This window comes from Caretta caretta, chromosome 14 (assembly GCF_965140235.1).
Source record: "Caretta caretta isolate rCarCar2 chromosome 14, rCarCar1.hap1, whole genome shotgun sequence".
Classification (NCBI taxonomy): Eukaryota; Metazoa; Chordata; order Testudines; family Cheloniidae; genus Caretta; species Caretta caretta.
In genome coordinates this window covers 20350244-20364309 of record NC_134219.1, presented here as the reverse complement: position 1 = coordinate 20364309, position 14066 = coordinate 20350244, and the positions used below count along the sequence as shown (strand labels likewise).

At 44.8% G+C, this 14066-nt stretch overlaps 1 protein-coding gene across 5 annotated transcripts in view; it reads left to right on the top strand.

Moving 5' to 3' along the window:
• QTGAL (queuosine-tRNA galactosyltransferase) overlaps positions 1-14066 on the top strand; it is a 304777-nt gene that overhangs the window by 33557 nt on the left and 257154 nt on the right. For 4 of the 5 annotated variants that reach the window (XR_012664925.1, XM_048817362.2, XM_048817367.2 and 1 more), the window contains one exon: positions 12283-12348. The exons of the other annotated variant lie outside the window; for it this stretch is intronic. Coding sequence is in view for 3 of the 4 variants with exons in the window: in XM_048817362.2 (XP_048673319.2) it covers positions 12283-12348 (66 nt within the window). In the remaining variant the exon portion in view is untranslated. The remainder of the gene's footprint in view (positions 1-12282; positions 12349-14066) is intronic. 5 annotated transcript variants of the gene reach the window in all.

Below are 14066 nucleotides of genomic sequence, written 5' to 3'. Positions count from 1 at the left end.
CAGCCTCCACATTTATTTGACAAATAAAATTTGCAGACTTTGACAGAATTTTAAAATATTGCGTGCAGAATTTTTATTTTTTTGGTGCGGAATGCCCTCAGGAGTATATTTTGTACCACTTGGACTGCACTTGATGAGTAAGACCTTTTCCCCCAGTGTCTTTGCAAATCAGTCATGTTTCCTACATTATTGCAAAATGTTGCCTAATGACTAGATACAAGAAATACTTGTGACTATATATCTTATATTTTTTGGAAACTTGTGTTCATGTGATAAGAAACCGCTTCTGTGATTATTTCATTAGTTTATCTTTAACCTTGAAGTGCATCAATTAGTTGGATCCACTTCCAGGAACTTTTCAATTCTTGTTTTCATTTTTGATAAAGTATGGTGTCACCCTTATATCAAGGTTATTCAACTGCTTGGGTGTTACTTAGATCACTCCTACTGGCATTGGTCTGACTTAAACTTTTAATGAGAAAGGAAGAAAGATTGGTTGAATATTTGTTGTTCTTAGTAGAGAGCTGTGAAAAATGACATTGCTCTATAGAAATGCAAGAGGATGGCAATTAGAGCTGGCCAAAACTTGAGATTACAAATTTATGTTTGCATGACATTTCAGTATTTCAGTTGTGTAGGTTTGAAACAGCCCCAAATCAAACTTTTAATAATTTCTCACAAACTGGAAACCCCCCGCCCAAACTGAGCTTAGGAAACAGACTGACTGACACATGGTGTTTGGGAAACAAAATATGCCACCTGAGACAGGCAGCTGCTGACTGAAACTGACATTTTTGTCAGTTTCACTGCTGAAGCCTGCCTGCAATTTGGGGAGGCTTGCTTTCAGGAGACACTTCTAGTTTGACAAACCAGTATTTCCGACAAAACTCAATCAGAAAATTTCCAACCAGCTCTAATGGCAACTTCTAGGACACAGAATAGGGATTCAGGGCTCCTCTGTTGATTCACTTAGCTCAGTTGCTAGAACTTCACATAGACAAGTGAAGTAGATACTGCTCATCAGGGTGATAAGTGAGTGATCTCTTAGCTCCAACCAAGGTATCAGAAAAGTTGGAATGTTTCTATGAAGTGAAGGGAACAAGGGACTGGAACAGTGGAAACCTGTCAAACAGCTTATCTTGGAGGGAAAGCTTGGGCTAAAGTTTGATTTTATTAATATTTTAAAAACATTAATACCATACCCCAGGCAGAGGGTAAGTTTGGACTATGTAAGAGGTGTTTGTACTCTGTTCAGAGCAGGAAGGGAATTACCCCAGTTTTACAAGACTGCCTATCTTGTTTAAGAAAACACTGTTTCTTTATGCTAGAGTGGAAAGAAGAATGAATTCAAAATCTAAATTTATGGAGTATGTTTTAAGTACCGTCTAATTGCTGATGCATTCTGTTTTAAAAGTCCTGCCAGGAGTAATATTTTTTGTAAAATAATGTTAGAGTATATGGAATGTTTGATGTTTTACAGACTCTGTTTGGGTTTCTTTTTAGTTTTCTTCAATCTTTCTTTTTATAAACATGAGTTTTTTGTGGTCATGAAAGATACTGCATGACAAGACTGAAGTCTTTTACTTACCAACAAAACAAGTAAAGAACAAATAGGCAGCAAAGAACACTTCCTCGTGCTGTCAGCATTTCTTAATTCTAACTTGGAGTGAGAGCCTTTTAGGTTGAGAGGTTAGCTCATTCTCAGGCCTGGTCTACATTACGAGTTTATGTTGGATTTAGCAGCGTTAAATCCGAATTAACCCTGCACCCGTCCACACAACTAAGCCATTTTTTGGACGTAAAGGGCTCTTAAAACCGATTTCTGTACTCCTCCCCAATGAGGGGATTAGCACTGAAATCTACATCGCCGTTTCGAATTAGGGTTAGTGTGGACGCAATTCGAAGGTATTGGCCTCCGGGAGCTATCCCACAGTGCACCATTGTGACCACTCTGGACAGCACTCTGAACTTGGATGCACTGGCCAGGTGTACAGGAAAAGCCCCAGGAACTTTTGAATCTAATTTCCTGTTTGGCCAGACGAGCTCATCAGCACAGGTGACCATGCAGTCCCAGAATCGAAAAAGAGCTCCAGCATGGACTGAACGGGAGGTACTGGATCTGATTGCTGTATGGGGAGAGGAATCCGTGCTATCAGATCTACGTTCCAAAAGATGAAATGCCAAAACATTTCAAAAAATCTGAGGCCATGAGGGACAGAGGCTACATCAGGGACGCAACACAGTGCCGTGTGAAACTTAAGGAGCTCAGACAAGCGTACCAGAAAACCAAAGAATCAAACAGACGCTCTGGGACAGAGCCCCAGACATGCCGCTTCTATGCTGAGCTGCATGCAGTTCTAGGGGGGCCGCCACCACTACCCTACCCCTATCCGTGGACTCCGATGATGGGGTACTCTCCACCATGGCTGAGGATTTTGCAGATGGGGAAGATGATGAGGAGGAGGACGAGCTTGAGGGGAGCACACAGCACACCGTTCTCCCCGACAGCCACAATCTTTTTATCACCCTGACTGAAATACCCTCCCAACCCAACAAAGCCAGAGAAGGGACCTCTGGTGAGTGTACCTTTTAAAATATAATACATGTTATAAAAGCAAGCGTTTTTTAATTATTAAGTAGCCCTGAGGACTTGGGATGCATTTGTGGCCAGTACTGCTACTAGAAAAGTCTGTTAACATGTCTGGGGATGGAGCGGAAATCCTCCAGGGACATCTCCATGAAGCTCTCCTGGAGGTACTCTAAAAGCCTTTGCAGAAGGTTTCTGGGTAGAGCAGCCTTATTCCGTCCTCCATGGTAGGACACTTTACTGTGCCATGCTAGTAGCAAGTAATCTGGTATCATTGCATGACAAGGCCTGGCAGCGTATGGTCCCAGTGTTTGCTGGCATTCAAGCCACATCCATTCTTTATCTCTCTGTGTTATCCTCAGGAGAGTGATATCGTTCATGGTAACCTGGTTGAAATAGGGGAATTTGATTAAGGGGATATTCAGAGGTGCCCATTCCTACTGGGCTGTTTGCCTGGGGCTGAAAAGAAATCCTCCCCGCAGTTAGCCCAGCAGTGGGGGGGGGGGGGGGGGGCATTGGCACTGAGCTGTTTGTGTTTGGCTAGCAGGGCTCTTCCCTGATACCAGCCAGGCGGTGGGGGGAAGGGAAAAGCGATCATCCCAGAGAATTGGATGCAGGGAGGGGGTTAGTTTGGTTTCTGCTGCTGCACATTAACAGGAAAACTGCAGCACTAAATGGCTAACTCAACGGGCTTTGCTTGGTATGGAAAAGGATGGGGCTGCTGTTATGAAGATTGCAGAATCCGAAAGACTGTGGCTTACTATGGCTGCCTGCAAGCTGAATTCTGTTGCCCGGTCCTGCGTGTGTGATCTCTAACACCAAAGCCGCAGGCACTCAACATAAGATGCAAAATGCGACCTTGTACCAAAATCACATGTGCTATGTAATGTGAATAGTGTTGTTCACCGTGAAAGAGTATAGCCATTGTTCTGTAAAATGTATCTTTTTAAAAACTTCACTTCTTTTTTCCTCCAGCAGCTGCAAATGTTTCAAGCCCCCCTTCTTCTTCCCAAAGACTATCTCAGATAAGGCGGAGAAAAAAACGCACGCGCTATGAAATGTTCTCTGAGCTCATGCAGTCATCTGGCACTGACAGAACTGTGTGGAGGGACACAATAGCAGAGCACAGGACGGTGGCCGATGAACGTGAGGAGAGGTGGTGGCAGGAAGATCAGAGGAGGTATGAGGAGATACTGGGTCTACTGCGGGATCAAATGAACATGCTCCGGCATCTGGTAGAGGTTCATGAATGGCAGCAGGATCACAGACTGCTGCAGCAGCTCCTGTTTAACTGCCCTCCGTCCTCCCCAAGTTCCATCGCCTCCTCACCCAGACGCCCAAGAAGGTGGGGTGGGAGGCTCCGGGCACCCAACCACTCTACCCCAGTGGACAGCCCAAGCAACAGAAGGCTGGCATTCAACAAGTTTTAAAGTGGCCTTTTCCTTCCCTTCTACCCTCCTCCCACACCCCACCCGGGCTACCTTGTGAGTTATCTCCCTATTTTTATAATCAATTAATAAAGTATACATGTTTTTTAAATGATAGTGACTTTATTTCCTTTGCAAGCAAGCTGTGATCGAAGGTGGGAGGGCAGGTGGCTTACAGGGAATTAGCGTCAACCAAGGGGGCGGGTTTTCATCAAGGAGAAACAAACAGAAGTGTCACACAGTACCCTGGCCAGTCATGAAACCGGTTTTCAAAGCTTCTCTGATGCGCACCACTTCCTGCTGTGCTCTTCTAACTGTCCTGGTGTCTGGCTGCGCGTATTCAGCGGCCAGGCGATTTGCATCAACCTCCTACCCCGCCATAAATGTCTCCCCCTTTCTCTCACAGAGATTGTGGCGCACACAACAAGCAGCAATAACAATGGGAATATTGGTTTCGCTGAGGTCTGAGCAAGTCAGTAAACTGCACCAGCGCGCTTTTAAATGTCCAAATGCACATTCTACCACCATTCTGCACTTGCTCAGCCTATAGTTGAACAGCTCCTGACTACTGTCCAGGGTGCCTGTGTATGGCTTCATGAGCCAGAGCATTAAGGGATAGGCTGGGTCCCCAAGGATAACTATAGGCATTTCAACATCCCCAACAGTTATTTTCTGGTCTGGGAAGTAAATCCCTTCCTGCAGCCGTTTAAACAGACCAGAGTTCCTGAAGACACGAGCGTCATGAACCGTTCCCGGCCATCCGACGTTGATGTTGGTGAAACATCCCTTGTGATCCACCAGTGCTTGCAGCACCATTGAAAAGTACCCCTTGCAGTTTATGTACTGGCTGCCCTGGTGATCCGGTCCCAAGATAGGGATATGCGTTCCGTCTATAGCCCCACCACAGTTAGGGAATCCCATTGCAGCAAAGCCATCTAGTATGACCTGCACATTTCCCAGAGTCACTACCTTTGATAGCAGCAGCTCAATGATTGCGTTGGCTACTTGCATCACAGCAACCCCCACAGTAGATTTGTCCACTCCAAATTGATTACCGACTGACCGGTAGCTGTCTGGCATTGCAAGCTTCTACAGGGCTTTTGCCATTCGCTTGTGAACTGTGAAGGCTGCTCTCATCTTGGTATTCTTGCACTTCAGGGCAGGGGAAAGCAAGTCAAAGTTCCATGAAAGTGCCCTTATGCATGTGAAAGTTTCGGAGCCCCTGGGAATCATCCCAGAACTGCAACACTATGCAGTCCCACCAGTCTGTGCTTGTTTCCCAGGCCCAGAATCGGCATTCCAAGGCATGAGCCTGCCCCATTAACACCATGATCTCCAAATTGCGGGGGAAGGGGTTTTAGAGAAAATTGTGTTCATGTCCTCATCACTGCCTGCCGTCACCGCCTTGCCTGGTTTTTCGGGTGCTGGTTCTGCATACATTGCACAATAATGCGTGAGGTGTTTACAATGGTCATAACTGCTGTGGTGAGCTGAATGGGCTCCATGCTTGCTGTGCTATGGCATCTGCTCCTGCTCGGGCAACCCAGGGAAAAGGGTGTGAAACGATTTTTTGCTGTTGCTCTGGCAGCAGGAGGGATGACTGACAACATGGTTTACAGGGAATTAAAATCAACAAAGGGAGTGGCTTTGCGAGAAACAGAATGCCCCCTCAAGGATAGAACTCAAAACTTCAAGGATAAAACTCAAAACTGGGTTTAGCAGGCCGTTGATTTCACGGAGGGAGGGAGGAGAAAATGAATACAAAACAAATCTGGATTATTTCTTGTTTTGATCCACTTCATCTATCTTTATACATCTTGCTGGCAGCAGACTGTGCAGTACAACCGCTAGCCATCGTCATCTCCTGGGTGCTTGGTGGAAGATGGTGCAGTATGACTGCTGGCCATCATCTTCTGCTGGCTGCTGATTAAAAGACAGTGCACTGCTGGTAGGACTGAATTGCCATGAGATGAAACTTAAAAGGGAAATGACCTGGCTGAGTCACTCCCATGTTTGCCCAGGTGCCCCGACCTCATCGAGGTCAGTTAAGAGCACCCTGGACTATGTCGACGATGGCTACCAGTCATACTGCACTGTCTGCTGCCAAAAGGCAATAAACTGCTGCTGTGTAGCAATGCAGTACTGCGTCTTCCAACAACCAGGAGACGTACGGTGATGGTTAGCTGAGCAGGCTCCATGCTTGCCGTGGTATGGGATCTGCACAGGTAATTCAAGAAAAAAGGTGCAAAACGATTGTCTGCCCTTGCTTTCACAGAGGGAGGGAGGGAAGGAAGGGGGGCCTGAGGATATGCACCCAGAACCACCTGCGACAATGTTTTAGCCCAATCAGGCACTGGGATTTCTACCCAGAATTCAAATGGGTGGCGGAGACTGCAGGAACTGTGGGATAGCTACCCACAGTGCAACGCTCCGGAAGTCGACGGTTGCCTCAGTACTGTGGACACACTCTGCCGACTACATGCACTTAGAGCATTTGTGTGGGAACACACACAATCAATTGTATAAAAGCGCTTTCTACAAAACCAACTTCTATAAATTCGACCCCATTTCGTAGTGTAGACAAGGCCTCATATTCAGACCTCTGCCTCTCTGCTGATATTCCTAATGAGGTTTCCAGTTGTAGTCATGGTGGGTATTTTTAGGGATGTAAGATTTGCAGGGGTATCTACAGGAATTGTACTGAAATGAAAAGACAATTTTCAGACAGTAACTTTTGGTCACTACTGACCTGGGTAGGATTCAAACTACTGACCTATAAGTAAATATCTTCATATCACATTACAACATTCCTGAATTTTTGTTTTTTGTTGGGTTTTGTGTCTGAGTACTGGGAGCTTACAGTCTCCGTGAAACGTCTTCACAGGTTTTTGGATTTCTCCTTCAGAATTAGATTGCTCTAGTGTTCCAGTGGAATATCCTTTGTTTGATTACACTGTAAGCAGTTTGTATTTCCACACTGATGTGTGGGATGCATTGTACCTGTAATTATTATTCATACACACAAGTTTCCTGTGATACTCCCCCATAAGTTGATGGGAGAATAGACTCTCATACTTCTAATACTAAGAAAACAAAAGCCCTGTTCTTTGTATTTATTTGGTAACAATTCTTAGCTCACTGGGTTACTAAGTTGCATGCCGAAAATACTGTAGAATTAGATATTTTTGGTAATGGGTTTTGTATTTTTTTTTACAAAGACTGACAGGTGCATGCGTTATATATAAAAAATGAAAAAAAAAACCCAAGCTCCTATGCGTCATCGGACTACAGTTTTAACAAGGGGTTCTGTTGTCTTCAAATCATGAAACCAAAGGTCAAGAGGCTTGTGTACTCACCAGACCCCCTCCAGGTCTGGTGATTGCTATTTTTTAGTAACACACAGTGATAATTTAGCCTTTCCCCTCCTCATTGCCTCTACCATGGAGTGACATCAGCAGCTCGGTCACCTCACTGGTTAAGCAGGAAGGCAGCATTTTACTTTTATTCATGGATTCTTGTAAACCATGGGCATTTGATATTGCTGTTTTCTGCATGGGCTCTAGACTGTTTGATGCTACTCTCCATATATCTGGCTGTCTACTGTAGCTATCTATTGTACAAATATTCCTAGTATACCTGCTTACTAAGCTGATTGTGGGAGTTGAAAGGAATGTTTTCAAAAAGCTTGTTTCAAAAGAAGGCTGAGTTGGGTTTGCTAATAAACTTTATAAAGGTTTGAAAAGTTTGATAATATTGATTTCAAAAAATTAAACAAACAAAACCACCAATTGCAAAATAGTTGCCTACCACACAGAGCACTCCTGGACAGGCCTGTGGAGTGTCAGTTCTGTTTGTTTTGTGGGAGCCAGGATGGACACCACTGCTGCATTCTGGAATTCCCTCCTGGTCAGAGCTTTAGAGCCAGAATTTGTCCTAGGCATTTATTCAGGGATGTCCCTACCCATACACGAAATACGCAGCTGCGTAGGGCACCAGGAAATTTGGGGCACCAAATTTCCTGGTGCTCTATGCAGCTGTGTGCTGCTCCAGGCCCTGCTCCGCCTCTTGCCCCTGCTCCACCCCCACCCCACCTCTTCCTGCCCCTGCTTCGCCCCCGCCTGGCCTCTTCCCACCCCCTGCTCTGGCCCCGCCCCCTGCTCTGGCCCCGCCCCCTGCTCTGGCCCCGCCCCCTGCTCTGGCCCCGCCCCCACTCCATCCCTTCCCCAAAGCCCCCGCCCTTGCTCCGCCCCAGCCCCACCCCTTCCCACCCCAATATCTACTTTATTTGTTGTTAGCCTGTGGAGTTGAGGAACTCTTCTATACATGGCTTTATTTTATACATATGTGTCATGATCCCTGTCATACTGTGCACCTAGTGTACAATCTTCAATTACAAGGCTTGTCACCCCTCAAAAATCTACTTAAAAATAGCAGAGTAAATGTGCAAATGAATGAAGCCTACTTTCATCGTCTCCGACTCAAGGAATATTTTCAACACACCACTGAACCGTGCACTGACCCACAGGAATCCTCCTGCCAACACTACAGGAGGAAGAATTTTGCGTGGACTCCTCCTGGTGGTTGAAATGACAGACTGGACTTCTACATAGAGTGCTTCCGCAGACATGCACAGCCTGAAATTTTGAACAAACAGCATCACTTGCCCCATAAACTCAGCTGTACAGAACGCAATGCTATCCACAGCCTCAGAAACAACTCTGACATTATAATCAAAGGAGGTGCTATAGTCATAATGAACAGGTCGGATTATGAACAGGAGGCTGCCAGGCAACTCTCCAACATCACATCCTACAGGCCACTATCCTCTGATCCCACTGAGGAGTACCAAAAGAAACTACACCAGCTATTCAAGAAACTCCCTGCTACAGCACGGGAACAAATCTACATGGACACACCCCCAGAGCCCCGACCATAGGGGTATTCTATCTGCTACCCAAGTTCCATAAACCTGGAAACCCTGGACGCCCCATCATCTTAAGCATCAGCACTCTTACAGCAAGATTATCTGGCTATTTGGACTCTCTCCTCAGACCCTGTGCTACCAGCACTCCTAGCTATCTTCAAGACACCACAGACTTCCTGAGGAAACTACAATGCACTGATGATCTTCCTGAAAACACCATCCTGGCCACCATGATGCAGAAGCTCTTTACACCAATATTCCACACTAAGATGGACTACAAGCTGTCGGGAACCGTATCGCTGATGAGGCCATGGCACACCTGGTGGCTGAACTTTGTGACTGTCCTCACCGACAACCATTTCAGATTTGGGGACACTGCTATGGGTACCCGCATGGCCCCACAGTATGCCAACATTTTTATGGTTGACTTAGAACGACGCTTCTTTAGCTCTCGTCACCTAGTGCCCCTCCGCTACTTGCACTACATTGATGACATCTTCATCATATGGACCCACGGAAAGGAGGCCCTTGAAGAATTCCACCTTCCACCCCACCATCAACCTCAGCCTGGACCAGTCCACACAAGAGATCCACTTCTTGGACACTACAGTGCAAATAAGTGATGGTCACATAAACAACACCCTATACTGGAAACCTTCTGACCGCTGTACTTACCTACATGTCTCCAGCTTCCATCCAGGACACATCACACGATCCATTATCTACAGCCAAGCCCTAAGATACAACCGAATTTTCTCCAATCCTTCAGACAAACACCTACGAGATCTTTATCAAACATTCTTAAAACTACAATACCCACCTGTTGAAGTGAAGAAACAGATTGACAGAGCGAGACGGGTACCCAGAAATCACCTTCTACGGGACAGGCCCAACAAGTAAAATAACAGAACACCACTGGCCATCACGTACAGCCCCCAGCTAAAACCTCTCGACCACATTATCAACCACCTACAACCGATCCTAGAAAATGATCCCTCACTCTCACGGACCTTGGGCTGCAGGCCAATCCTCGCTGGGAGGCAGGCCAGTCCTCGCTTACAGACAGCCCCCCAACCTGAAGCAAATACTCACCAGCAACTACGCACCACACCACAGAAACACTAACCCAGGAATCAATCCCTGTAGCAAACCTCGTTGCCTACTCTGTCCCCATATCTACTCTAGCGACACCATCAGAGGACCCAACCACATCAGCCATACCATCAGAGGCTCATTCACTTGCAAATCTACTCATGTTATATATGCCATCATGTGCCAGCAATGCCCCTCTGCCCTGTACATTGGCCAAACCGGACAGTCTCTACGTAAAAGAATAAATGGACACAAATCGGACATCAGGAATGGTAACATACAAAAGCCAGTAGGAGAACACTTCAATCTTCCTGGACATTCTATAACAGATTGACAAGTAGCTATACTTGAACAAAAAACTTCAGAAACAGACTTCAAAGACAAACAGCAGAACTAAAATTCATTTGCAAATTTAACACCATTAATTTGGGCCTGAATAGGGACTGGGAGTGGCTGGCTCATTACTAAAGCATCTCTGCCTCTCCTGGAATTGACACCTCCACATCTATTATTGGGAGTGGACTACATCCACCCTGATCGAATTGGCCCTGTCAACACTGGTTCTCTACTTGTGAGGTAATTCGCTTCTCTTCATGTGTCAGTATAATAACTCCTACATTTGTAATTTTCACTCCATGCATCCTTTGAAGTGGGTTCTAGCCATGAAAGCTTATGTGCAAATAAATCTGTTAGTCTTTAAGGTGCCACCGGACTCCTTGTTCCAAACGAATAACCAGGGAACTTTAGACTACAGGTACCATAGACAAATTTTATTCAGGTTATTTCTCTGACTTCACAAAACAGTGAACATTATAACTCCTTGTTCTGTACCTTTAGAGGTCTTGTGGGAATTTGGGAGATTTGTGTATACCACTTATGAATTCTGTGTGAGACTGTGAACTCTGTATGTATCTTTACCAAGATGCAAACTCCATTTTGAATGAGGGAGCTAACTGCCTCTCTGAGGTCTCTTTGCCTCCATATTGGACTAAAATTCCAAAGAGACTCATTAACTAGGGATAGTCCTCTATTCAACTACAAATGTCCTAGACTGGGTGAGCTCCCCACCCTCTGAAGAACTAGGTCTTCAGCCACTTTCACTGGCTCTCTCTAAGACAGGGGTTCTCGAACATCATTGCACTGTGACCCCCTTCTGACAACAGAAATTACTACATGACCCCAGGAGGAGGGACCGAAGCCTGTGCTTGCCTGAGCACCGCTGCCCCGGAGGGAGAGGGGGGCAAAGCCTGAGCTACACCGCCCTGAGCTGGGGGAAGTGGGGGGCAAAGCCTAAGTTACACCGCTCTGAGCTGGGGGGCCAAAGCCGAAGCCCAAAAGGCTTCAGACCCAAGCAGGGGGCCTGTAACCTGAGCCCCACCAACCAGGGCTGAAGCCCTCAGGGCGGTGGGGCTCAGGCTTTGGCCCCAGGCGGCGGGGTTTGGACTTTGGCTTTGGGCTCCAGCAGGTCTAAGCCAGCTCCGGTGATCTGTCGCAACCCCCTTTGGGCTCCTGACCCACAGTTTGAGAACCGCTGTTCTAAGGGAAGCTGCTGCCAGAGCCTGATGAGGCAGGGGAGAATATCTGCATACCTGAACACAGATTACTTCCCCCAAGGATTCCCAATGGATGGATGAGCTAGACTTGAGTGAGGGGCATTGCATTTAGGATATTTGTTTTTTTTTCCTATACCATCTGTACTCTTTGTATTTCTCATGCTTAAGTAAAGAGCATTAGTGTGCTAGAATCCTATGCAAAGTGTCTGTGCATTTAATGCATTATACCATGTGCCCCTTGAAGAGGTAAACCAGAAGACAGACACCTTCAGGTAGTGTTCTGGGTAATGGTGTGTTTAACCTGTGGCTGGAGTCTGAGAGCTCAGCACTGTTTGGAGGGGCTGGTTAGTGGGCTGAATGGTCTAAATGCTCCGGAGGGGGTGGCAGATAGAGGATCTTCACTCAAGCGTGTTCCTAGAGACCCCCAAGAGAGGGATAATGCCTAACAAGTAATTTTTAATTCTGCAAAATTTTATTAGGTTCCTTTTAAAATACCTTTTATCTCTATGTTATAGTCCATTTTAAAGGAAACCAAACAATGGTCAAAGTGGTTTTAATATTTGGTGCCTTTGTATTTTTAAAAAGGCTTTGTTTGCAGGCCAGTGAAATGATTATTAACCTAACAACATATTCTAGTGTGTGTTGAGTACTGTACTGTGACCCTTTTTCTGTTCAGTAACAGTGTGCTATTTATTACAGGATGATGTGATGATGCCACAGAGGGTGAGACTGCAGCATGAAGCTGCCATTCAGCACCCAAATAGTGTGAGTACTACTTTCATTAAAAAAAAACAAGAAAACCACCCCAAACCATAAAACTGTGTGGCTGGATACATTTCTTTAAAAGGATGGGAAAATTTCACTGGGCTGGTGGTGGCTAAGCATTCTCAACATGCAGTTTTCCTTTAGCTAGAGCCTTGTATGTAATAGTTACTTTGAATTTTTTTCTTATGCTTGTTTGCTGTTAGGCAAACCAAACCTTTTGACAGTAATATACTAGTTTCAGATAGGTTAGAAAGGTTTCTCCAAACCAGTATTAGAATAGAATGTCATTTAAACTAGAACACTTTTTAATGTAGCACGCTATGTAATATGAAAAACTACAAAGGAGAATTTACAACAATGATTTAAACAACTGTGGTTAATGTTTACACGTCCTCAAACAATCAGAATGTATGGTTTATTATATAAATGGTTGCACAAACCTATAGTTAAATTGACATTTGTTTTTTCCCCAATACTGGCTCTAAAATAAAGTAGTCGTCTGTAGAACAATTGTTCTTTATTCCTGTGATATAAATGTGTTTGTTCAGTGAAATTAAGGTTTTATGAACAGTGTGGTTATTAGAAGCACAGTTTTAAGTGTATTTCAATGACTAGAACCAGCAGTAGAGGGCCATTTGAAGTTCTTATATATGTTCCACTTACCTTCCCGGAGATGGTAAACTTGATGAACATGTTGATGTGTAATATCAGTTTTATTTGTCCATATGTGGTTGACATGAAGAATTCTGCCTCTAAAAACTAGTTGTATCTCTGTATATTTGGTAAAAACAGATTTCACAGTGCAATAAACCTCCCAAGAGAAAATGTTAAAGCTTTGAAGGCAGTGTTCAAGGGATTTCTGTAAAGCAAAGGTCAATTGACTTTATCTGTCAAAAAGGTATTTACTATAGGAGGTCTGGGAACAAAATAGACATTCTTAAAATTACCACTCTGAGAGTTATCACCTTTGAACTTTCCCTCCCAAACACACTTAGTCCAGAATAGAGAGCATTGTAGTTCTTTCAGCTAAGGAATGTCTGCTAAACAACCTGTTGTTCAGTGCTGGGATGTGCACCTGCTCTTCTCCACACCTGTGTGTTCCAAAGCTTCATGCTGTTAGCTTTCTTGTGAAATATGATATTCCTTTCTATATAATTTATGTGATTGGTGGGACTGCTGTTGAATAGTAGTTTGTACTACAAGCATACTTGAATAGAGATAAGTGGAAAGTTGTGTGGGGGGATTTGTGTTCTGATATGTATAAATGAATATAATTGGATATTAAGATACCAGAAATTGAAAGATATGTGGCATCTGTAAATTTGTTTGGGCAAAGACTTATGAAAACTGTCCTGATGCTATACTGAATAGACTTACGCGTGCTTAGATGTTGATCTTTATTAGCATGATTACTGCTAAATAGTGGTTTGTAACCTAACTGTTTTTATAATCACAACACAAATTAGGAAAACTATTCACATCAAGAAAAATCAGTGTCTGAAAGCATCAAAGTCTCTACAGTAGGGAGGTGCAACAGTTCTCAAAAATGAGTTGGGACAGAAGAGACAGGGCTTTTCTCATTTGTGGTCCTTTCCACTCCCCACCCACTTGCTCTCGGGGATTAGTATCTTGCAAGTAGACTCTGCTTTCCCTCCCCCAAGGCTGGAATACAATCTGGACAGGGGAGTAAAAGGGCTTTGCTCCCCAGTGTTTCCGTG